This window comes from Triticum dicoccoides, chromosome 3B (assembly GCF_002162155.2).
Source record: "Triticum dicoccoides isolate Atlit2015 ecotype Zavitan chromosome 3B, WEW_v2.0, whole genome shotgun sequence".
NCBI lineage: Eukaryota > Viridiplantae > Streptophyta > Magnoliopsida > Poales > Poaceae > Triticum > Triticum dicoccoides.
This window is the reverse complement of record NC_041385.1, coordinates 152648317-152674085: the sequence shown is the minus strand read 5'-3', so window position 1 is coordinate 152674085 and position 25769 is coordinate 152648317. Positions and strand designations below refer to the sequence as shown.

Genomic DNA, 25769 nt, shown 5'->3' with positions numbered 1-25769 from the left:
GGGGCTTAGCTGCAGCCCAGTGCTCGCCTAAGTTTCTAAAAAATCCTGCCGAGTGGAGAGCAAACCTCCCACTCGGGGGGCTTAGCTGCAGCCCAGTGCTCGCCTAAGTTTCTAAAAAATCCTACCGAGTGGAGAGCAAGCCTCCCACTCGGGGGCTTAGCTGCAGCCCAGTGCTCGCCTAAGTTTCTATAATCTTTCCGAGTGGAGAACAAGTTTCTCACTCGGAGGCTTGGTTGCAACCAAGCACTCGCCCGAACACGACGAGCACAAGTCAACTGCAATTTGTGCTTCACTCCTACCTGCAAAAGAGCATTTCCGATGCTAACACATAGTCCAACCCAAAGAAGATAGTTGTCCAAAAGAAGCAAACTTATTTCAACGGCAAATCAAGTTCGGATAACGTCCTATGGACCCGGAAGTGCTCAGGCATCGAGCCTGTTAAAGTTTGGCGGTTACAAAAATCACTCGGCATTCCGAGGCAAATTTAAATCATCAAGTGTAATAGTTTTTTACCCCTCCTGCGGAGGGCTGGAAGGCGCAACAAACTCGTCCAGATCGATCCCATCTACAATCCGAGTGGCGGCCGCGATGAAGGTCTCCATGAAAGAACGGAAGTCATGCTTCCTAGTATTGGCCACCTTGAGAGACACCAGCTTGCCCTCTCTCGCTTCTTTGCAATGGACGTGGACCAAGGACAGAGCGACGTCAGCACCGCACCGGGCAGAAGACTTCTTCCACTCTTGAACTCGACTCGGAATCTCGTTCAGTTGAGTCATCAGCGACTCAAGGTCATTCTGAAGCGTTTCTTCTTGCCAGAGCGATGCGTCGACGCGTGATGTAGCGGCCTTCAGTCTTGCAAGGTAATCGACCACTGCAGCAATGCGGGACTCGAGACGGAGCACGTTCATAGCAGTTTCATCCTTCACTGGAGAGTTGATGGGGTCCAAGCCAGTCTCCACTCGACTAGTCTCCTCTTCAAAGTTTTGGCAGAATTCTGTGGACATGATTCAAGGATAAGCTAACACCCTTACAGCAAGTCAGTAACTACCAATCGGAGATAAGAGGTTACCTTCGAGCATGAGGAATAGCTTCTTGGTGAGTCCTCCCAGATAAAGCTCCAAGTCATTTTTCTTTCCTGCCAGTTCACCAGCTTTGTCATCTAGGACCATATTGGCATTCCTCATTCGAGTGACTTCTTGGTTGGCCACGTCAAGAGCGGCTTTCAGTCGAGTGTTATCTTCTTCGAGTTTGTTGACGGAAGCCAACTTCTCTTCCACAAGCCTGGTCTTGTCCAGCCCTTTTCTGCGCCTCGGCAAGGTCGAGGTCCTTCTTCTTCAGAGCATCCTTCATTTTTTCTGCGAAAATCACAGTAAGATCAGATTCGGAGACAGGCAAGAAGCGAGGACAGTCGTCAAGATTCTCACCAAACATACCTTTTGCCTCCTCCTTCGCCTTCGTGAAGTTCTCTTAAACAAGCTTTTGATCAAGCTCAAGATGGATATACTTGTTCTCCAGCTCGGTGTAACGAGAAACAAGGTCACAGGATTTCTGTGAAAGTTCAATCGACAGACATCAATGACAGATCACTTCCGAGTGACTAAAAGGAAAAATCGTACTATTTCTAAGACTACCGGTGAATCTAAAACATTCAACCGTAGTCTCGGGGACTACACCCAGTGGGTGCACTTAGCATGCCCCCACTAGTTCTATCAGCCAATCTCAGAGTCGATCAGTCGACCAGAAGCAGTTAACTGTCAGCAGTAATAATAATAATAAAAAATATTCAGACCATAGCCGATTGCCAGCAATCGACCACGGTCTCGGGGACTACACCCAGTGGGTGCACTCAGCGTGCCCCCACCAGTTTCATTGATTCGACTCGACTATGGTCGAGTGGAACAAGCAAAGTGAGAAATCTCAAGATACAAAAACTATAGTTGACTGCCAGCAGTCCACTGTAGAATCGACACACCCAGTGGGTGTATGACAAAAATCAAGATTTCCAGTCGGTGTTCAATTACCTGGACATTGCTCTGGAGAGCTGAGCTCGCATCATAAGCTGCTTGGCTGGCAGTTTGGATCGCCTTCACCTGCTCCATCATAATCCCGGCCTGGCGTATAGCTTCCTTGGCAGCGCTTGCTTGATCCTTCGGGACGTGGTAGGTGGAGAAGAGGGAAGGCGGGTCAGCACTCGACGACGAGGGGCGGGCAACCGTCAACGGCTCCGCAAAGGACACGGTAGCCCGAGCAACGTTGCTCCCCTCGGGAATCTGTGGTCCAGGTGCTGACGTAACCTGTGTAGCCTTGCCAACAGTCGCCTTTCTGCTCCTCCTCTGCCTCAGCGGCGCTTCATCGTCATCGTCAAGAAGGTTGATGACAACGTTAGGTGGAGCTGCAGAAGAAGTTCAAAATCAAAAATGGAGATTCAATCGACAAAAAGCGAAACCACGCAGATCATACCAGGTTGAGAAGTCGCAGCATCTTCCGTTTCTTGATCCTCATGCCTGGCTGAAGTCTCAGAAGTAGCAGCGCTGCGATTTTCCAAATATCAGTCGGTCAGCAATTGAGTCGACCGGGAGTGGAAAACATGAGTTACGATCATTACCCAGAGACAGTCGGAATCTCCATCCTCATCTTCGGTAGGGCCTTCGCCGGTTTTGACGGGGCCGCTCGGGGTTGCTTCGACGCCTTTTCAGTCGGTGCCGGTGAAGTTGTCCGAGGACGTTTAGTCGACTGCCCAGCAGGCGCGACTCCCTTGCCACGATCAGCCGCAGGGTCGTGGGTGAGTTTGGACCTCCTTTCAGAACGAGGAGGCGCAACTTCCTCCTCCTCTTCCTCCTCCTCTTCCTCCTCGTCAGAACCTGCGTCTTCCTCACCCTCATCGACGTCCGACTCCCACTCCTCTTGGCTTTCGCCTCCGCTTCCTTCCTCCTCTTCGGCCTGCGCCTGCGCCCCGTTGGGCATCGAGTACAGCTCAGTGGTTTCCTGAAAGACAGCAAGCAAGACAAAGGTCAATCGACCGATTTACGACGAAACAGAATGGACGGAACAATCGGAGGAAAATAGTCGCACCTTGTCCACCTCATAAGATTGGTCGAGTGGAACGATCCTCCTAGCTCCCCGAGGGTTGTCCTTGTTCCCAGTGATGGCAGTCATCCACCTCTCCAGTGTAGCATCGTCGACCTCCTCTGGGTGGACCCGAGTGGTGTCTTCAGTACCAGAATACAGCCACATCGGGTGCCCCCGGTACTGGAGTGGTTGGATGCGCCGCCGAAGGAAAACCTCCAGAAGGTCCATGCCGGTCACGCCGTCACAAATCAACTGAACTACCCGCTCCATCAACATTTTCACCTGAGCCTTCTCCTCCGGAACTACTTTCAGAGAGGAGGGCTTGTTCACTCGACTCATGGAGAAGGGAGGGAGCCCGGTCGACTGCCCTGGCGTCGACTGGTCTTGGCAGTAGAACCAGGTCGACTGCCACCCTCTGACCGACTCGGGAAGGGTCATAGCAGGGAAAGCGCTCTTACTCCTCATCTGGACCCCGAGACCCCCATACATCTGGATCACCTAAGTTCTCTCATCATTGGGGCTGGCCTTTTTCACCGTTTGGGAACGACAAGTGAATATATGCTTGAAGAGGCCCTAGTGCGGCCGACAACCCAAGAAATTCTCACACAGAGATACAAAGGCGGAGAGATAGGCGATAGAATTTGGAGTGAAATGGTGAAGCTGAGCTTCGAAGAAATTCAGAAATCCTCGGAAGAAAAGATGCGGCGGCAAAGAAAACCCTCGATCTACATGAGTCGCCAAGAGGACACACTCACCCTCCTGAGGTTGCGGTTGACACTCCGTCCCCGGAAGCCTCGCTGCTCCATGCTCGATCAGCCCCTCATTGGCTAAGTCATCGAGGTCCTTCTGGGTGATGGTCGAGCGGATGCAATCTCCTTGGATCCAACCCTGCGGCAGACGAGGCCGCAACGAGGATCCACCCCGACTGGGTGCTCTCCCCTTCGCTTGCGCTGTCGCCTTCTTCGCCCGCTCCAAAGCCGCCGTCTTCTCCTTCACCATTGCCGCCGACGAAGCCCGAACAGAGCAACGGCGCTGGGCAGTTGGCGAGCGCAGCAGATGAATCTGGAGACGAGCGAGGAGAAAATGAGGAGGCACTGTTCGGAAAACCTCCGCCTAGTTCCTTATATGGAGTCGCTTCCGAGTGGCTGACGGGTAGGCCCAGGCAATCCTGTCAAATCCCGAAACAGTCACGCACGCGATACGTGGCGAAAAAGGCGGCGCGGAGATCGAGGCGTCCCTGCCTTATCCCGTCCGAGTACCGCGGCGTTCTCCGCTTCGCGCGCTTCCCAAAATTCGGATCCCACTAAATCCACTAACCAACAGGGTAACTTGTCAGACGGAAGATCTCCTGCGATCCGTCGCTCGGAAATCTCCAAGTTCATAAAGTTCACTCGATAGATATAAAGAATGGATCAAGGCGACTGAAGAAAGTTGACACCCTCACTTAAAAGTCATTGATCCTGAGCGAAAACACCTTTACAGTACCAAAAAGCAAGTCAGAAAAATTGCCAACTCCGTCCTCACTCAAACCTCGATCCATTCAGGGGCTACTGATGAAGCCATGTACCTAGGGTAGGGTTACGGGCCTGTCCAAGGTACCCTCCCCAAGGACATCTCTTAGAAGAAGCCGTCTTTCAGTCGACCAAGAGGAACTCCACTCGACGGACTAGAAGACACTCGACCATGAAGACTCACTCGACCATCAGGAATTCAGGATCTATTTTGTATCCAAACGGTCTGTAATTAAGTAGTCTTAATGGTCATGATGACACTTTATGTAGGGTGTTACCAGTAACACTAGGCCTTAATGTAGTTTAACCCTCTGCTACGTGGGCTGGCTGGGGTCCTGGCGTCCTCTATATAAGCCACCCCCTCCACTGGTAGAAGGGTTCGCACCCCTGTAACTCATATACACATAAACCAGTCGACTGCCTCCGGGCTCCGAGACGTAGGGCTGTTACTTCCTCCGAGAAGGGCATGAACTCGTAAAACACTCGTGCGTACAACTGCTCCATAGCTAGGATCTTGCCTCTCCATACCTACCTCCCATTCTACTGTCAGACTTAGAACCACGACACCTGCCCTTGTGGCGACCGAGACCGTGACGGACACTTGACGGACCTTGTTGGTTAGCGACGGAGATTTTTTTGTTAGATTCTTATGTTATATTTTGGTTATGACACTCATTGGTTGGTACAATTTAGTAGGCCATTGCTCACTGAACATGATTTAAGTTCAAAAAGGTCAAACAGTACCAAAAAGTAGTAGTTTTCAACAATGTAGACGTTAAGGATCTGTGTCTTGACTTTCAGTCAGATGGTGCTCCCTTTGTTAGATATGTCCATTGATAATGGATCCCGATTGTTATCGTAGGGTGTCGTTCCTTTCTTTTTCCTTCCTCTGCCGACCTTGGTAACAAGGAAGGAAGAGAAGGAATGCCCATCACCAACGGTTGAAATACCAGTGAGTGAGGTATCCAGGTGTCTACGGTTGATGGTACTCATGCAATTAACAAGTGATTGGTTACAAAGGTTGCTCCTTCAAATCGTTCAATAGTAGGGAGGAAACAGAGAATAATTACTCCAGGTATGTGCTTAGTGAGAAGAGCAATCATGAAGTAGGCAATGGTGCAGGACAACTTATCCGGTTGAGTGGGTTCAAGAACTTGGTAATGTTCTTCTAGTTCATCCTAATTGTGGTGTTGCTTTTATCATGTGTTTGTATGTAACATGCATTGGCCACATTGTTGTTTAGTGAGGAGACACTTGTGCTAAATAACTACTTTGTAACTTCATATGAAGCTTGTGTGGGCCATATATGATGCTTTTGTGAGTTCATTGTTATGTATGTGGCCCTTATAGAGTATGCATTTTTTGTATGTGATTCCTATTTGATATTAATGTTATATCTGTTTTTGCTGCAGGGTTATATGGAAAAGAATTGAAACTAGGCTGACAATGCCTTTTTACGGGAGGGACACTCGACAAAGTAATCTTTTCCGAGAGTCAATCTCGGCAACTAGGCCACGTGGCAGGTGCTGGCAGCTCGGCTGACTATTTGCCAAGAGCCTAGAGAAGGATCACAACAAAAAGGACTACCTGGGGAGTTGTTGGTGTATATAAGTCGAAAGCTTCATGATGGCTCTCGGCAAAAGGTGACACGTGGTAGCTCCTGGTGAATTTCTTGTGCTACGTAAGCAAACAGCTGAAACCCGCCAACTAGGAAAGTGTTTGTTAAGTTCTCCTTAGCTTCTCAGCAAAGACATGATGGTGCTATCCTTAGCTCACGGAACTGAAGTCGCTTTATTTTACCGAGAGTACCCCTTTTGGCTCTCGGCAATTAGTATGTCGAGCTCCCGACAACGGTTCTCAGCAAAGTTATGTTTGCCTGAGGGGTGTACGCCGAATGCATTTTGCTGAAGAATTGTTCTCGGCAAAGGCTTTGGCAAGTTCTTTTGAGCCTTCACCGAGTGTCTTAGGCCCTCGGCAAAGGAGTCGATTCCAGTAGTGTGATCTTCAATACATAAACTTGTTCAAAAATACAAAGATGAATTTGAGGTTTGTAGCATTCCCTAAATCATCAACTTGAGTATGTTTCTTGTTGATGCATCAAATGCAGTTGCCAATACTTCTCCTTTGCTTTGCTCTGAAATTAGCTCCGGTAGATAATAGGATAATTCATCTCGCAAAAAAAATATGGTAGTTCAGATAAATCATTAAACGATACGCCGACTTTTTTTATTTTTTTTAAAGTAGGACAATATTTTCGCTGACATACACACACACGTAAGCCATCACGACTCGCCAGAAACGTTGCCGGTCAGTGTATCTGCGGAGCATTCATTGGCAAGCGTGAAAAATAATACACGCGATATTCTGAAAATATTCGAATGTACGCGATATTCTGAAAATATTCGAATGTACGTTTAGATGCTGCAAGATCTTAACTGCCCGGCCCGCGCCATCCAAGCCGTCCATCTCGCGATTGCACGGCCCAGAGCCGCGCTCACGTGCATGCATGCATTCGCCCGATCCCTAACCGCAGCAACGATATCCTCTGTATCTTGCTCCCGAAGGGAGTAAATTCACCCTTTAATCAAGCCATGCAAGCGGGGACACGGCCGCGATTGCATTCTGTAAATGGCGCGCATGCATGCAGCTGTGCGAGATAACCTCATGGCATTTTGGGGCTCGTGCACAGCTACATCTCCTCTTCCAAACCGGGAAAGGACAGGCGGCCGCGATCTCCTGCACCGATCCGACCTAGCTATGAGAAATGAATTCCAACACGAGATCTAAATACATGGAGATTTTGGATTTCCAGGGCACTATTACTGCTACGACAAACAAAGATATTTGGCTTCAATTCTCCCGATTGGCTGCTGCTACGCCTGCGCTCGCGCGCTCCCGTCTCGCGCGTGTATAAATTGATGCACACACGACTGACTGCATCATCAGTACGACTACGACGGTACTAGCATCCCCAGCCAGGTCTTCTTCGACCGATCGATTCAGCTGCTGATCGTAGTGGCAGAGTTGGTGATCATCATGGTATGCGCTCTACCATTGCTCACCAGCTCGATCGAAAAGTAGTAGTACATGTAGATTTTCCTTCTCATCATCTATATGTTGCTTTTGCCTGACGTACGGATCTTGAAAATGGCAGAGGGTTGCAGCAGCAGGACGCACCTCCTTGTTCCTCGTCCTGCCGCTGCTGCTGCTTCTTGTGGTATCGGCCACAGTTCGTTCTGCGGCGGCGGCGGCGACCAAGGTGTGGAAAGGGGAAGGGACTCGATACAGCGTCATGGCTTTCCATGCCGCTGGGGACGGCGTGACGGATGATACCAAGGTATAACAACAGCGTAGCCTCGACCTACATATGATTCTTCACCTGCATGCTTCTTGGTCATTGCCCGTCATTTCAGATCTTTCTGACTCACTCATCTGCATCCTCCGTCTTCGTCACCGACAGGCGTTCGAGGAGACATGGGACTCTGCGTGCAGGGACAGCGGCGGAGCCAACGTGTACGTCCCTGTGGGAAGGACCTTCTTGCTGCGCGACGCCACTTTCAACGGGCCCTGCAAGTCACCCATCACGATGCAGGTAACTAACACCTGACCGTCTACCGACGATCTGACCGTACTCTTATCTAGTATAGTACAGTATAATCGCCGACAGTATAAACTGAGGCTGGAGCGTCTCTGCAGGTGGACGGGGACATCGTGGCGCCAAGCACCCTCTGGCAGCTAAAATCGTCAAGCGTGCTGACCTTCCACGAGGTCGACAACCTGACGGTGGACGGCAGCGGCCAGATCGACGGCCGAGGCGCCCCGTGGTGGGATTGCCACAACCACAAGGTAACAACCCACACAAACATAGCCGTTGCTTCTTCAATCCATCTTCATATCTTGCCCACAATCTGATCAGCTGCCCCTCTCGTCTCTGACAGAAATGCAGTGTCCGGCCAATGGTAAGCACACACGCAACACCTCTTCTACCTGCCGAACCAAAAATACCCATTTCAGTCTAGACAGACAGACACGTCTGCACGTACGCACGCGAAAGCTAATTCAGGTGCATGTAATTGTAACCAACCCACAGCTGGTGTCATTCTCGTTCTGCAACGGTCTACGGGTGACCAACATACGCCTCAAGGACAGCGCCCTCAAGCACATCAGCGTGTACAGGTGCAGCCAGGCGCTGGTGCACAACGTCTCCATCTCCGCGCCCTGCGACAGCCCTAACACGGACGGGATCACCATTGGGGCCTCCGACCATGTCCGCGTCTCCTCTTCCTCCATCAAGTCCGGTACAGTAACAGCCCTTGATGATAAAATCCATTGCTTCATGTGTGTTTGCAATACTCTAACATACGTACGTTGGACGAGTGCAGGTGATGATTGTGTGTCGATTATAACGGAAACCACCGATGTCAACGTCACTGACATCACGTGTGGGCCCGGTCATGGCATCAGGTACAATGCACAACAATGCATACATATGCAGGTCTTACTGACCAAGTGCATAAGGGCTGATGAATTTAATTTCTCTAGTGATTAGTAGCATACATTTACCTAAGCAGCTTCTTTCTTGTTATGTAGTGTGGGAAGCCTTGGAGGTGCTGGTGAAGGCCCAGCGATGGTGGAGAGGATTACAGTATCCAACTGCAACTTCTTTAACACGACGAACGGTGTCAGGATCAAATCTTGGCAGGTAACACTGAAGCAGCATCTACATGCCTTCTCTATGTTGTGCATGTGTGTGCCTTGCATCAGATCAAAGATATCAACTGATGGTTGCACACACCACTGCAAGCCATAGGCATATATACCACTATTAATTCCCCTGATAACATATATGATGTTGTAAATGCAGGGCGGGCAAGGCAAAGCGAGCGGATTCATTTTCAGGGACCTCAACATGACTGAAGTCCAACATCCTATCGGCATCGACCAGTTCTATTGCCCACATGGAAACTGTCCAGAACGGGTAAGGAAACCTACTCAACTCAGTCACCACCACATTGACCGCTCCATCTTCAGGGCAATGGTTGAGACTGAAATTATATTGGTTGCCTTTGCAGCAAGGTGGTGTGGCCATAACGGACGCGAGGTTCATCAACATCCATGGGACGTCCTCCGAGCGAGAGGCTATCAAGATCATGTGCAGCAATAGCGTGCCGTGCCACGACATCTATCTCGATAATGTCGACCTATCATGGTGTAAACACACTGCTCCACCAAAAGCCAAGATTATGAATGCCCATGGGAGCGTCGCGGGCAAGGTGAAGCCACAAGTGCAGTTCTTGGGCCGTTGATCCCGAGTGCTCTTTGTTGTGAACATAGTGCTTGGACATAGACAGAGGAGCAGTGCAAAAATTCTTACCTTAGGTGAGCGCCATGTAAGGTCAGGGTAGTGGTGTTAAAATTGGATTGGCTGTAAGGATGGTAGTTATGGCCGACTACACATACACACAAGTTGTACGCATCAAGCACAATGTATGTTGTTCAAAGTTACGGATGTCCAACTCTTATTGATCTAGTGATTGTGGACATGCCTGAAGACCCTATAGCTCCACCAATCATATTGGATAGATCATCTGTAAGAACTATTAAAAGCTATAATCAATGTTCATGAGGGAAATATAAGATTTAATCTTCCCTCACGGGAGCCTTTAGGCCTTGTACAATGCAAGGTGCTTCGGAAGTACCTAGAGAAATAAATCAGTTTTTCTTGAAGCACCGTGCTTATATGTAAAGGATAGATGACTAATTAGGTACCGCTTCTGTAGAGATAAGCACTAGTGCTTGAGAAAAACTCAACCTATTTTACTAATCATCTCTCTAAACACCTTGCATTGTTCAAAGCCTTGGAGCATCTCAAACCGATCCCCTAAAAAGCTAAAGAGGAATAAAATTTCACTTTTACTTCCTTAACCTGCACCTAACGACCGATCCCGTAAAAGCTTTAGAGGAGTAACAATTGCCCTCCTTGGCCGCCAGACTCTTAAATATACTCGGCCGCCCACCCACGGAGTAAAAAAATTCCTCTCCCCCTTGGCCGCACTCTACCCACCCTGCATCCTATCCACTCTGGTGTCGCCCTACTTGCCTCGGTAGTCCACCACAAGCCACTGCCGACCTCTCATAGCACCCGCCGCGCTCCTTCCCCACCTCGATTCGGTCGGTTCTCATCACCGGCGGCGCCTAAATTGACAAAGCTACGGCCATCGCCGCGACCGTCGGATTCGACGCAACCAGGCGCCGATGCATTTTGGAGGGATTTGACGGGGACCGAACCACACATCCACCTCAACCGCTCCCCTACCGCCTCTCCGTATGTCCTCTCTCGCTGCTTGCATCTCAAGCGTCGATCAACCGCAGACACCGTCCTGTCCCCCGTTAGCAAGGCTCAGTCATTGTCCAACAGCTAGTCGGCGTACCTCTACTGGTCATCAAGTGTGATCACTGCTGGCAGGTGGTGTTGCGCCTCATCTCGAGCACGACGAAACATTCCGGATGGATTTTATACAAGTGTGAATAGAACAAAGTGAGTGCCATTTTGTACAGTTCTTGTTCGGATTAGTCGCAATTCCAAAATCATTGTTTGCTCAAAACTGTATGTAGGAAATATGCAAGTTTTGATACTGGGAAGAAGAATACATTTATCTATTGATAGTGATAAATTTACTAGATGTTGATGCACTAATTGCTAGAGATGTGACTAGAGAGGACGCAATGTTCAAGTTTTAGGAGGCAGAGAAGAAAGAAGTGTGCAAGATCGAGAAGTCAATAGAGAAAAGCAACAATGTAGGCAATGAAGGCATAGAAAGCATTTATCAGACTAGTAGGAGCGGTTAGGGAAGTGGTGTTTCTATTAAAGTTTGTCAATTTATTTGTAGTTTTCTTTGGATTGGTTCTCTTAGCAAAGAACTAGTGAAGCATGTGATCAAGAAGTTTTTCAGCAAATGTCATAAGTAGACACTTGTTCTAAAGAAGAAGGTTTTTTTACACCTAAACCGCCATATTTTCTTGGTTTGCAAACATTTTTCCATGCAGTAAGACACCTGCCCAATACAAGTTTCTTTGGACGTCCCGTATAAGACATAACCAATCGCGTCGATCGCTTTGATAACTTTTTTTGATAGCTGAAAGACTGTCATATAGTACGTAACTAGCAAGTCTAGAACAGAGGAGGGCAGGATTAGTATGGCCCATTGTTTTGCATGTATGCACACCATCCAAGGAGGTATTCGATGGATTTTCATAACCTTTTCGACAATTGAAAGACCATCATATAGTTCTCCCTCCATCCCAAAATAAGTGTTGTAATTTTAGTACAATTCTATACTAAAGCTTTTTTTTTGAACGTCATGACTTTATTCCTCAAATAATGGCAAGATCATTTACATAAAGGTGAAGAACAAATTCAGGGACGGAGGATTCCCAACTTTCAGAGATTCTACTACTAAGACAATGCTTCGCCAGACCATCCGCAAGCATATTAGCCTCTCTATTACAAAAATCATAGCTAACACTTGTAAATTGCATCGCCAAAATGGAGCACTCCATCATGACCGGAACATCGACTCCCATATACGTAGCTGGATCAGATATTGCCTCCAAGGCGTGCATACAGTCCGATTCGATGATGATCTTGGTACATCCCATGTTAGCTGCTAAGTATAGTCCGGAGCGAATAGCCAAGATTTCAGCTGATCCTGCGCTTGATACATGAGATAGAACTTGTGTCGCTGCTCCCAAGAATTTGCCATGTTCATCCCGCGCAACAACGGCACATGCTCCACGAAGATTCTCCTCATGAAATGATGCATCAACATTAAGCTTTCATTTCATTAATGGGATGAACATTTCATTAAGCTTCATCGAGCTCGAAATTTCATCAGTAATTGCTTTGCAAATTCCTTTCGGTAATTTAAAAACAGACATAGCATATGATGGAATTGTCTGAGCTACCGCTTTGAAAAGGATTTCTTTACCTTGAACTGATAGGAATTTTTCCTTCCAACCCTTCAGCCTTTGACACACTCTGTCAACAAGATGTTGAAAGCAATCACTTCTATCAACACCAACAATTGTCGGCAATCCCAGATACTTATCGGACAACGCTTCAGTTAATATATTCAGCAACTGACAAACAGCCTCTCTTTCATTAACTCTGGTATTAGGACTGAAAAACACACTAGATTTAGGTGTACTTACACGTTGTCCCGAGCTCTGACAATATATATCTAAAACACTCTTCAAAGTAGTTGCATTTTGCACCGTGGCTCTCATAAGAATTAGAGAATCATCTGCAAACAAAAGATGAGATATTGAAGGGGTGTTCCTGGCCACTCTTATTCCTTCAATTCCACCTATTTCCTCTTCATGCATCAACAGACTTGAAAGTCCTTCAGAGCAAATCAAAAAGAGATAAGGAGACAGGGGGTCTCCCTTCCTTAAGCCCCTGGTTGGTATAAACTCATCCGTCTCTGTATCATTAAACCTGATCTGGTATTTAACAGAGGAGACACACTCCATAATTAGCTCAATCCATCGTTCATGAAACCCTAACCTCATCATCATCTGTCTCAAAAACTCTCATTCTACTCTGTCATATGCTTTTAGAATGTCCAGTTTAACTGCACAAATACCATTCGACCCATGTGTTCGCTTCTTTATGGAATGAAAACACTCATAAGAAATCAGCACATTATCAGTGATTAATCTACCTGGCACAAAAGCACTTTGTGTAGGAGAAATTACCTCAGGCAGGATTTTTTTCAACCTATTCGACAACATTTTTGAAATGATTTTATACATCACATTGCATAAGCTAATGGGCCTGAACTGAGTGATTACCTCTGGGCTGTCCACTTTAGGTATTAACACCACATTAGTGTCATTCCACCCATGAGGAATTTTCTTGTTATTTATTGCTTGTAAAACTTCATCCGTCAATTCCTCTCCGACGATATGCCAAAAGCGTTTAAAGAAGATTGCATGAAGCCCATCAGGGCCAGGGGCCTTCATATCTCCTATTTGAAACAACGCTTTTTTTACTTCTTCCCTCGTGTATGGGGCAATCAGGATGTCATTCATTTGCCCCGTGACCACGGGTTTTACAGTATTCAGCAAATTTTCGTCAATAAGCCCTGCATCCGATAAGAACAGATTCTGGAAGTAATCAAAGATCATAGGCTTGAGGTTATCATTCCCCTCAACCCATGCATTATTATTATCTTTCTGTTTCTTGATCAAGTTACGACGCCTACGTGCCGAAGCAAACTGATGAAAAAATTGGGTGTTACGGTCACCACGACGAAGCCACTTTGCATGTCCCCTTTGGGCCCAGTAAATCTCCTCTTGCTCTAGGATATTTTCAATTTTGAGCGTCAACTCCTGCTGTTTTGCCCGTGCATCAGCATCATATGGTTCTCGCATCAGTGCCTCTAGATCCTGCTGCGCTGCTTTCAGTCTGGCTCGAGGACCCTTCAATACTTTCCTGTCCCATTGATGAAGATCTTTATGCACTGCTGCAAGTTTCTCACTAGCCGAGGGACAAAGCCCCCTAACGACTGCCTTCTGCCACGCCGTACGCACAACTTCCTCCACCGTCTCTTCTTCTAGTCATCTTGCTATTGGGGAACATAGTAATTTCAAAAAAAATCCTACGCACATGCAAGATCATGGTGATGCATAGCAACGAGAGGGGAGAGTGTGTCCACGTACCCTCGTAGACCGAAAGCGGAAGCGTTATGACAACGCGGTTGATGTAGTCGTACGTCTTCACGATCTGACCGATCCAAGCACCGAACATACGGCACCTCCGAGTTCAGCACACGTTCAGCTCGATGACGATCCCCGGACTCCGATCCAGTAGGGTGTCGGGGATGAGTTCCGTCAGCACGATGGCGTGGTGACGATGATGATGTTCTACCGACGCAGGGCTTCGCCTAAGCACCGCAACGATATGACCGAGGTGGAATATGGTGGAGGGGGCACCGCACACGGCTAAGGAACGATCACGAAGATCAACTTGTGTGTTTAGAGGTGCCCCCTACCCCCGTATATAAAGAAGGGAGGGGGGAGGTGCGGCCGCCCCCCTAGGGGTGCGCCTGGAGGAGTCCTACTCCCATCGGGAGTAGGACTCCCTCCTCTTGCCTTGGTGGAGAAGGAAAGTGGGAGGAGAAAGAGGAAAGGGGGGCGCCCCCCCCCCTCCTCCTTGTCCTATTCGGACTAGGGGGAGAGGGGGCGCGCGGCCCTTCCCTGGCCGGCCCTCCTCTTCTCCCTCATGGCCCATGTAGGCCCATTAACCCCCGGGGGGCTTCCGGTAACCCCCCGGTACTCCGGAAAAATCCCGATTTCTCCCGAAACGATTCTGTTATCCAAATATAGGCTTCCAATATATCAATATTTATGTCTCGACCATTTCGAGACTCCTCATCATGTCCGTGATCACATCCGGGACTCCGAACAACCTTCGGTACATCAAACATATAAACTCATAATGAAACTGTCATCGTTACTTTAAGCATGCGGACCCTACGGGTTCGAGAACTATGCAGACATGACCTAGAACTGTTTCCGGTCAATAATCAATATCGGAACGTGGATGCTCATATTGGCTCCTACATATTCGACGAAGATCTTTATCGGTCAAACCGCATAACAACATATGTTGTTCCCTTTGTCATCGGTATGTTACTTGCCCGAGATTTGATCGTTGGTATCCAATACCTAGTTCAATCTCGTTACCGGCAAGTCTCTTTACTCGTTACGTAATGCATCATTCCGTAACCAACTCATTGGCCACATTGCTTGCAAGGCTTATAGTGATGTGCATGATCGAGAGGGCCCAGAGATACCTCTCCGACAATCGGAGTGACAAAACCTAATCTCGAAATACGCCAACTCAACATCTACCTTTGGAGACACCTGTAGAGCTCCTTTATAATCACCCAGTTATGTTGTGACGTTTGGTAGCACACAAAGTGTTCCTCCGGTAAACGGGAGTTGCATAATCTCATAGTTTTAGGAACTTTGTATAAGTCATGAAGAAAGCAACAGCAACATACTAAACGATCAAGTGCTAGGCTAACGGAATGGGTCAAGTCAATCACATCATTCTCCTAATGATGTGATCTCTTTAATCAAATAACAACACATGTCTATGGTTAGGAAACATAACCATCTTTGATTAATGAGCTAGTCAAGTAGAGGCATACTAGTGACATTAAGTTTGTCTATGTATTCACACATGTATCATGTTTCCGGTTAATACAATTCTAGCATGAATAATAAACATTTATCATGATATGAGGAAATAAATAATAACTTCATTATTGCCTCTAGGGCATATTTCCTTCAGTCTCCCACTTGCACTAGAGTCAATAATCTAGATTACACAGTAATGATTCTAAAACCCATGGAGTCTTGGTGTTGATCATGTTTTGCTCGTGGAAGAGGCTTAGTCAATGGGTCTGCAACATTCAGATCCGTATGTATCTTGCAAATCTCTATGTCTCCCACCTGGACTTGGTCCCGTATGGAATTGAAGCGTCTCTTGATGTGCTTGCTCCTCTTGTGAAATCTGGATTCCTTTGCCAAGGCAATTGCACCAGTATTGTCACAGAAGATCTTCATCGGTCCCGATGCTCTAGGTATGACACCTAGATCGGAAATGAACTTCTTCATCCAGACTCCTTCATTTGTTGCTTCCGAAGCAGCTATGTACTCCGCTTCGCATGTAGATCCTGCCACGATGCTTTGTTTAGAACTGCACCAACTTACAGCTCCACCGTTTAATAAAAACACGTATCCGATTTGCAATTTAGAATCGTCCGGATCAGTGTCAAAGCTTGTATCGACGTAACCATTTACGACTAGCTCTTTGTCACCTCCATAAATGAGAAACATATCCTTAGTCCTTTTCAGGTATTTCAGGATGTTCTTGACCGCTGTCCAATGATCCACTCCTGGATTACTTTGGTACCTCCCTGCTAAGCTTATTGCTAAGCATACATCAGGTCTGGTACACAGCATTGCATACATGATAGAGCCTATGGCTGAAGCATAGGGAACATGTTTCATTTTCTCTCTATCTTCTGCTGTGGTCGGGCATTGAGTCTGACTCAACTTCACACCTTGTAATACAGGCAAGAACCCTTTCTTTGCCTAATCCATTTTGAACTTTTTCAAAACTTTATCAAGGTATGTGCTTTGTGAAAGTCCAATTAAGCGTCTTGATCTATCTCTATAGATCTTGATGCCCAATATGTAAGCAGCTTCACCGAGGTCCTTCATAGAAAAACTTTTATTCAAGTATCCCTTTATGCTATCCAGAAATTCTATATCATTTCCAATTAACAATATGTCATCTACATATAATATCAGAAATGCTACAGAGCTCCCACTCACTTTCTTGTAAATACAGGCTTCTCCAAAAGTCTGTATAAAACCATATGCTTTGATCACACTATCAAAGCGTTTATTCCAACTCCGAGATGCTTGCACCGGTCCATAAATGGATCGCTGGAGCTTGCACACTTTGTTAGCACATTTTGGATCGACAAAACCTTCCAGTTGCATCATATACAACTCTTCTTCCAGAAAACCATTCAGGAATGCAATTTTTACATCCATTTGCCAAATTTCATAATCATAAAATGCGGCAATTGCTAACATGATTCGGACAGACTTAAGCATCGCTACGGGTGAGAAAGTCTCATCGTAGTCAACCCCTTGAACTTGTCGAAAACCTTTTGCAACAAGTCGAGCTTTGTAGACAGTTATATTACCATCAGCGTCAGTCTTCTTCTTGAAGATCCATTTATTCTCAATGGCCTGCCGATCATCGGGCAAGTCAACCAAAGTCCATACTTTGTTCTCATACATGGATCCTATCTCAGATTTCATGGCTTCAAGCCATTTTTCGGAATCTGGGCTCATCATCGCTTCCTCATAGTTCGTAGGTTCGTCATGGTCAAGCAACATGACTTCCAGGATAGGATTACCGTACCACTCTGGTGCGGATCTTACTCTGGTAGACCTACGAGGTTCAGTAGAAACTTGATCTGAAGTTTCATGATCATTATCATTAGCTTCCTCACTAATTGGTGTAGTTGTCACAGGAACCGGTTCTTGTGATGAACTACTTTCCAATAAGGGAGCAGGTACAGTTACCTCATCAAGTTCTACTTTCCTCCCACTCACTTCTTTCGAGAGAAACTCCTTCTCTAGAAAGGATCTGAATTTAGCAACGAAAATCTTGCCCTCAGATCTATGATAGAAGGTGTACCCAATAGTCTCTTTTGGGTATCCTATGAAGACACATTTCTCTCATTTGGGTTCGAGCTTATCTGGTTGAAGTTTCTTCACATAAGCATCGCAGCGCCAAACTTTAAGAAACGACAACTTTGGTTTCTTGCCAAACCACAGTTCATAAGGCGTCGTCTCAATGGACTTTGATGGTGCCCTATTTAACGTGAATGCGGCCGTCTCTAAAGCATAACCCCGAAACGATAGAAGTAAATCAGTAAGAGACATCATAGATCGCACCATATCTAATAAAGTATGATTACGATGTTCGGACACACCATTTTGTTGTGGTGTTCCGGGTGGCGTGAGTTGCGAAACTATTCCTCATTGTTTCAAATGTAAACCAAACTCGTAACTCAAATATTCTCCTCCACGATTAGATCATAGAAATTTTATTTCTTTGTTACGATGATTTTCCACTTCACTCTGAAATTCTTTGAACTTTTCAAATGTTTCAGACTTGTGTTTCATCAAGTAGATATACCCATATCTGCTCAAATCATCTGTGAAGGTGAGAAAATAATGATACCCGCCGTGAGCCTCAATATTCATTGGACCACATACATCAGTATGTATGATTTCCAAAAAACCAGTTGCTCGCTCCATAGTTCCGGAGAACGGCGTTTTAGTCATCTTGCCCATGAGGCACGGTTCGCAAGTACCAAGTGATTCATAATCAAGTGATTCCAAAAATCCATCAGTATGGAGTTTCTTCATGCGCTTTACACCGATATGACCTAAACGGCAGTGCCACAAATAAGTTGCACTATCATTATCAACTCTGCATCTTTTGGCTTCAACATTATGAATATGTGTATCACTACTATCGAGATTTAATAAAAATAGACCACTCTGTAAGTGTGCATGACCATAAAAATATTACTCATATAAATAGAACAACCATTATTCTCTGATTTAAATGAATAACCGTCTCGCATCAAACAAGATCCAGATATAATGTTCATGCTCAACGCTGGCACTAAATAACAATTATTCAGGTCTAAAACTAATCCTGATGGTAGATGTAGAGGTAGCGTGAAGACCGCGATCACATCGACTTTGGAACCATTTCCCACGCACATCGTCACCTCGTCCTTAGCCAATCTTCGCCTAATCCGTAGTCCCTGTTTCGAGTTGCAAATATTAGCAACAGAACCAGTATCAAATACCCAGGTACTACTGCGAGCGTTAGTAAGGTACACATCAATAACATGTATATCACATATACCTTTGTTTACTTTGCCATCCTTCTTATCCGCCAAATACTTGGGGCAGTTCCGCTTCTAGTGTCCAGTCTGCTTGCAGTAGAAGCACTCAGTCTCAGGCTTAGGTCCAGACTTGGGTTTCTTCTCTTGAGCAGCAACTTGTTTGTTGTTCTTCTTGAAGTTCCCCTTCTTCTTCCCTATGCCCTTTTTCTTGAAACTAGTGGTCTTATTGACCATCAACACTTGATGCTCCTTCTTGATTTCTACCTCCGCAGCCTTTAGCATTGCGAAGAGCTCGAGAATAGTCGTGTCCATCCCTTGCATATTATAGTTCATCACGAAGCTCTTGTAGCTTGGTGGCAGTGATTGAAGAATTCTGTCAATGACACTATCATCAGGAAGATTAACTCCCAGTTGAATCAAGTGATTATTATACCCAGACATTTTGAGTATGTGTTCACTGACAGAACTATTCTCCTCCATCTTACAGCTATAGAACTTATTGGAGACTTCATATCTCTCAATCCGGGCATTTGCTTGAAATATTAACTTCAACTCCTGAAACATCTCATATGCTCCATGACGCTCAAAACATCGGTTAAGACCCGGTTCTAAGCCGTAAAGCATGGCACACTGAACTATCGAGTAGTCATCAGCTTTGCTCTGCCAGACGTTCTTAACGTCGTCAGTTGCATCTGCAGCAGGCCTGGCACCCAGCAGTGCTTCTAGGACGTAATTCTTCTGTGCAGCAATGAGGATAATCCTCAGGTTACGGACCCAGTCCGTGTAATTGCTACCATCATTTTTCAACTTAGCTTTCTCAAGGAACGCATTAAAATTCAATGGAACAACAGCACGAGCCATCTATCTACAACAAACATAGACAAGCAAAATACTATCAGGTAATAAGTTCATGATAAATTTAAGTTCAATTAATCATATTACTTAAGAACTCCCACTTAGACAGACATATCTCTAGTCATCTAAGTGATCACGTGATCCAAATCAACTAAACCATGTCCGATCATCACGTGAGATGGAGTAGTTTCAATGGTGAACATCACTATGTTGATCATATCTACTATATGATTCACGTTCGACCTTTCGGTCTCCGTGTTCCGAGGCCATATATGTATATGCTAGGCTCGTCAAGTTTAACCTGAGTATTCCGCGTGTGCAACTGTTTTGCACCCGTTGTATTTGAACGTAGAGCCTATCACACCCGATCATCACGTGGTGTCTCAGCACGAAGAACTTTCGCAACGGTGCATACTCAGGGAGAACACTTCTTGATAATTTAGTGAGAGATCATCTTAAAATGCTACCGTCAATCAAAGCAAGATAAGATGCATAAAGGATAAACATCACATGCAATCAATATAAGTGATATGATATGGCCATCATCATCTTGTGCTTGTGATCTCCATCTCCGAAGCACCGTCATGATCACCGTCGTCACCGGCGCGACACCTTGATCTCCATCGTAGCATCGTTGTCGTTACGCCATCTATTGCTTCTACGACTATCGCTACCGCTTAGTGATAAAGTAAAGCAATTACAGGGCGTTTGCATTTCATACAATAAAGCGACAACCATATGGCTCCTGCCAGTTGCCGATAACATCGGTTACAAAACATGATCAATTCATACAATAAAATATAGCATCACGTCTTGACCATATCACATCACAACATGCCCTACAAAAACAAGTTAGACGTCCTCTACTTTGTTGTTGAAAATTTTACGTGGCTGCTACGGGCTGAGCAAGAACCGTTCTTACCTACGCATCAGAACCACAACGATAGTTCGTCAAGTTAGTGATGTTTTAACCTTCGCAAGGACCGGGCGTAGTCACACTCGGTTCAACTAAAGTTGGAGAAACAGACACCCGCTAGTCACCTGTGTGCAAAGCACGGCGGTAAAACCAGTCTCGCGTAAGCGTACGCGTAATGTTGGTCCGGGCCGCTTCATCCAACAATATCGCCGAACCAAAGTATGACATGCTGGTAAGCAGTATGACTTGTATCGTCCACAACTCACTTGTGTTCTACTCGTGCATATAACATCAACGTATAAAACCTAGGCTCGGATGCCACTGTTGGGGAACATAGTAATTTCAAAAAAATTCTTACGCACATGCAAGATCATGGTGATGCATAGCAACGAGAGGGGAGAGTGTGTCCACGTACCCTCGTAGACCGAAAGCGGAAGCGTTATGACAACGCGGTTGATGTAGTCGTACGTCTTCATGATCCGACCGATCCAAGCACCGAACATAAGGCACATCCGAGTTCAGCACACGTTCAGCTCGATGACGATCCCCGGACTCCGATCTAGCAGGGTGTCGGGGATGAGTTCCGTCAGCACGACGGCGTGGTGATGATGATGATGTTCTACCAACGTAGGGCTTCACTTAAGCACCACAACGATATGACCGAGGTGGAATATAGTGGAGGGGGGCACCGCACACGGCTAAGGAACGATCACGAAGATCAACTTGTGTGTTTAGAGGTGCTCCCTGCCCCCGTATATAAAGGAGGGAGGGGGAGGTGCGGCCGGCCCCCTAGGGGTGCGCCTGGAGGAGTCCTACTCCCACCGGGAGTAGGGCTCCCCCCTCTTGCCTTGGTGGAGAAGGAAAGGGGGGAGGAGAAAGAGGAAAGGGGGGCGCCCCCCCCCCCCTCCTTATCCTATTCAGACTAGGGGGAGAGGGGGCGCGCGGCCTGCCCTGGCCGTCCCCCTCTTCTCCCTCATGGCCCATGTAGGCCCATTAACCCCAGGGGGGTTCCGGTAACCCCCTGGTACTCCGAAAAAATCCCGATTTCTCCCGGAACGATTCCGTTATCCAAATATAGGCTTCCAATATATCAATCTTTATGTCTCGACCATTTCGAGACTCCTCGTCATGTCCGTGATCACATCGGGGACTCCGAACAACCTTCGGTACATCAAAACATATAAACTCATAATGAAACTGTCATCGTAAATTTAAGCGTGCGGACCCTATGGGTTCGAGAACTATGCAGACATGACCTAGAACTGTTTCCGGTCAATAACCAATATCGGAACGTGGATGCTCATATTGGCTCCTACATATTCTACGAAGATCTTTATCGGTCAAACCGCATAACAACATACGTTGTTCCCTTTGTCATCGGTATGTTACTTGCCCAAGATTTGATCGTCGGTATCCAATACCTAGTTCAATCTCGTTACCAGCAAGTCTCTTTACTCGTTATGTAATGCATCATTCCGTAACCAACTCATTGGCCACATTGCTTGCAAGTCTTATAGTGATGTGCATTACCGAGAGGGCCCAGAGATACCTCTCCGACAATCGGAGTGACAAAACCTAATCTCAAAATACGCCAACTCAACATCTACCTTTGGAGACACCTGTAGAGCTCCTTTATAATCACTCAGTTACGTTGTGACGTTTGGTAGCACATAAAGTGTTCCTCCAGTAAACAGGAGTTGCATAATCTCATAGTTGTAGGAACTTTGTATAAGTCATGAAGAAAGCAACAGCAACATACTAAACGATCAAGTGCTAGGCTAACGGAATGGGTCAAGTCAATCACATCATTCTCCTAATGATGTGATCTCTTTAATCAAATGACAACACATGTCTATGGTTAGGAAACATAACCATCTTTGATTAATGAGCTAGTCAAGTAGAGGCATACTAGTGACATTAAGTTTGTCTATGTATTAACACATGTATCATGTTTCCGGTTAATACAATTCTAGCATGAATAATAAACATTTATCGTGATATGAGGAAATAAATAATAACTTTATTATTGCCTCTAGGGCATGTTTCCTTCAGTCTCCCACTTGCACTCGAGTCACTAATCTAGATTACACAGTAATGATTCTAACACCCATGGAGTCTTGGTGCTGATCATGTTTTGCTCGTGGAAGAGGCTTAGTCAATGGGTCTGCAACATTTAGATCCATATGTATCTTGCAAATCTCTATGTCTCCCACCTGGACGTGGTCCCGTATGGAATTGAAGCATCTCTTGATGTGCTTGGTCCTCTTGTGAAATCTGGATTCCTTTGCCAAGGCAATTGCACCAGTATTGTCACAGAAGATCTTCATCGGTCCCGATGCACTAGGTATGACACCTAGATCGGAAATGAACTCCTTCATGCAGACTCCTTCATTTGCTGCTTCTGAAGCAACTATGTACTCCGCTTCGCATGTAGATCCTGCCACGACGCTTTGTTTAGAACTGCACCAACTTACAGCTCCATCGTTTAATAAAAACACGTATCCGGTTTGCGATTTAGAATCGTTCGGATCAGTGTCAAAGCTTGCATCGACGTAACCATTTACGACTAGCTCTTTGTCACCTCCATAAATGAGAAACATATCCTTAGTCCTTTTCAGGTATTTCAGGATGTTCTTGACTGCTATCCAATGATCCACTCCTGGATTACTTTGGTACCTCCCTGCTAAGCTTATTGCTAAGCATACATCAGGTCTGGTACACATCATTGCATACATGATAGAGCCTATGGCTAAAGCATAGGGAACATCTTTCATTTTCTCTCTATCTTCTGCTGTGGTCGGGCATTGAGTCTGACTCAACTTCACACCTTGTAATATAGGCAAGAACCCTTTCTTTGCCTGATCCATTTTGAACTTTTTCAAAACTTTATCAAGGTATGTGCTTTGTGAAAGTCCAATTAAGCGTCTTGATCTATCTCTATAGGTCCTGATGCCCAATATGTAAGCAGCTTCACCGAGGTCCTTCATAGAAAAACTTTTATTCAAGTATCCCTTTATGCTATCCAGAAATTCTATATCATTTCCAATTAACAATATGTCATCTACATATAATATCAGAAATGCTACAGAGCTCCCACTCACTTTCTTGTAAATACAGGCTTCTCCAAAAGTCTGTATAAAACCATATGCTTTGATCACACTATCAAAGCGTTTATTCCAACTCCGAGATGCTTGCACCAGTCCATAAATGGATCGCTGGAGCTTGCACACTTTGTTAGCACCTTTTGGATCGACAAAACCTTCCGGTTGCATCATACACAACTCTTCTTCCAGAAAACCATTCAGGAATGCAGTTTTTACATCCATTTGCCAAATTTCATAATCATAAAATGCGGCAACTGCTAACATGATTTCGACAGACTTAAGCATCGCTACGGGTGAGAAAGTCTCATCGTAGTTAACCCCTTGAACTTGTCAAAAACCTTTTGCAACAAGTCGAGCTTTGTAGACAGTTATATTACCATCAGCGTCAGTCTTCTTCTTGAAGATCCATTTATTCTCAATGGCCTGCCGATCATCGGGCAAGTCAACCAAAGTCCATACTTTGTTCTCATACATGAATCCTATCTCAGATTTCATGGCTTCAAGCCATTTTTGGGAATCTGGGCTCATCATCGCTTCCTCATAGTTCGTAGGTTCGTCATGGTCAAGAAACATGACTTCCAGAATAGGATTACCGTACCACTCTGGAGCGGATCTTACTCTGGTAGACCTACGAGGTCCAGTAGAAACTTGATCTGAAGTTTCATGATCATTATCATTAGCTTCCTCACTAATTGGTGTAGTTGTCACAGGAACCGGTTCTTATGATGAACTACTTTCCAATAAGGGAGCAGGTACAGTTACATCATCAAGTTCTACTTTCCTCCCACTCACTTCTTTCAAGAGAAACTCCTTCTCTAGAAATGATCCAAATTTAGCAACGAAAATCTTGCCCTCAGATCTATGATAGAAGGTGTACCCAATAGTCTCTTTTGGGTATCCTATGAAGACACATTTCTCCGATTTGGGTTCGAGCTTATCTGGTTGAAGTTTCTTCACATAAGCATCGCAGCCCCAAACTTTAAGAAACGACAGCTTCGGTTTCTTGCCAAACCACAGTTCATAAGGCGTCGTCTCAACGGATTTTGATGGTGCCCTATTTAACATGAATGCGGCCGTCTCTAAAGCATAACCCCAAAACGATAGCGGTAAATCAGTAAGAGACATCATAGATCACACCATATCCAAAAAAGTATGATTACGACATTCGGACACACCATTTCGTTGTGGTGTTCCGGGTGGCGTGAGTTGCGAAACTATTCCGCATTGTTTCAAATGTAAACCAAACTCGTAACTCAAATATTCTCCTCCACGATCAGATCGTAGAAATTTTATTTTCTTGTTACGATGATTTTCCACTTCACTCTGAAATTCTTTGAACTTTTCAAATGTTTCAAACTTGTGTTTCATCAAGTAGATATACCCATATCTGCTCAAATCATCTGTGAAGGTGAGAAAATAACGATACCCGCCGCGAGCCTCAATATTCATTGGACCACATACATCAGTATGTATGATTTCCAACAAACCAGTTGCTCGCTCCATAGTTCCGGAGAACGGCGTTTTAGTCATCTTGCCCATGAGGCACGGTTCGCAAGTACCAAGTGATTCATAATCAAGTGATTCCAAAAGTCCATCAGTATGGAGTTTCTTCATGTGCTTTACACCGATATGACCTAAACGGCAGTGCCACAAATAAGTTGCACTATCATTATCAACTCTGCATCTTTTGGCTTCAACATTATGAATATGTGTATCACTACTATCGAGATTTAATAAAAATAGACCACTCTGTAAGTGTGCATGACCATAAAAGATATTACTCATATAAATAGAA

The 25769-nt window shown here is 45.7% G+C and overlaps 1 protein-coding gene across 1 annotated transcript; it reads left to right on the top strand.

Annotated features, from left to right (window-relative positions):
* The first annotated feature begins 7266 nt into the window (after positions 1 to 7266).
* Positions 7267 to 10047, top strand: LOC119281018 (probable polygalacturonase At1g80170). The gene is made up of 10 exons (XM_037561670.1): positions 7267 to 7619; positions 7735 to 7917; positions 8041 to 8172; positions 8277 to 8426; positions 8519 to 8539; positions 8671 to 8878; positions 8963 to 9044; positions 9171 to 9282; positions 9445 to 9558; positions 9653 to 10047. The coding sequence occupies exons 1-10, from the start codon at positions 7617 to 7619 to the stop codon at positions 9884 to 9886; spliced, it is 1239 nt and encodes a 412-aa protein (XP_037417567.1). The 5' UTR covers positions 7267 to 7616; the 3' UTR covers positions 9887 to 10047.
* Positions 10048 to 25769: the final 15722 nt, after the last annotated feature.

Bases quoted from the DNA above. Each gene is read 5' to 3' on its own strand.
- LOC119281018 (XM_037561670.1), top strand. The intron at 8,427-8,518 runs GTAACAACCCAC...CGTCTCTGACAG, and splicing joins GGGATTGCCACAACCACAAG to AAATGCAGTGTCCGGCCAAT. The intron at 9,045-9,170 runs GTACAATGCACA...CTTGTTATGTAG, and splicing joins GGGCCCGGTCATGGCATCAG to TGTGGGAAGCCTTGGAGGTG.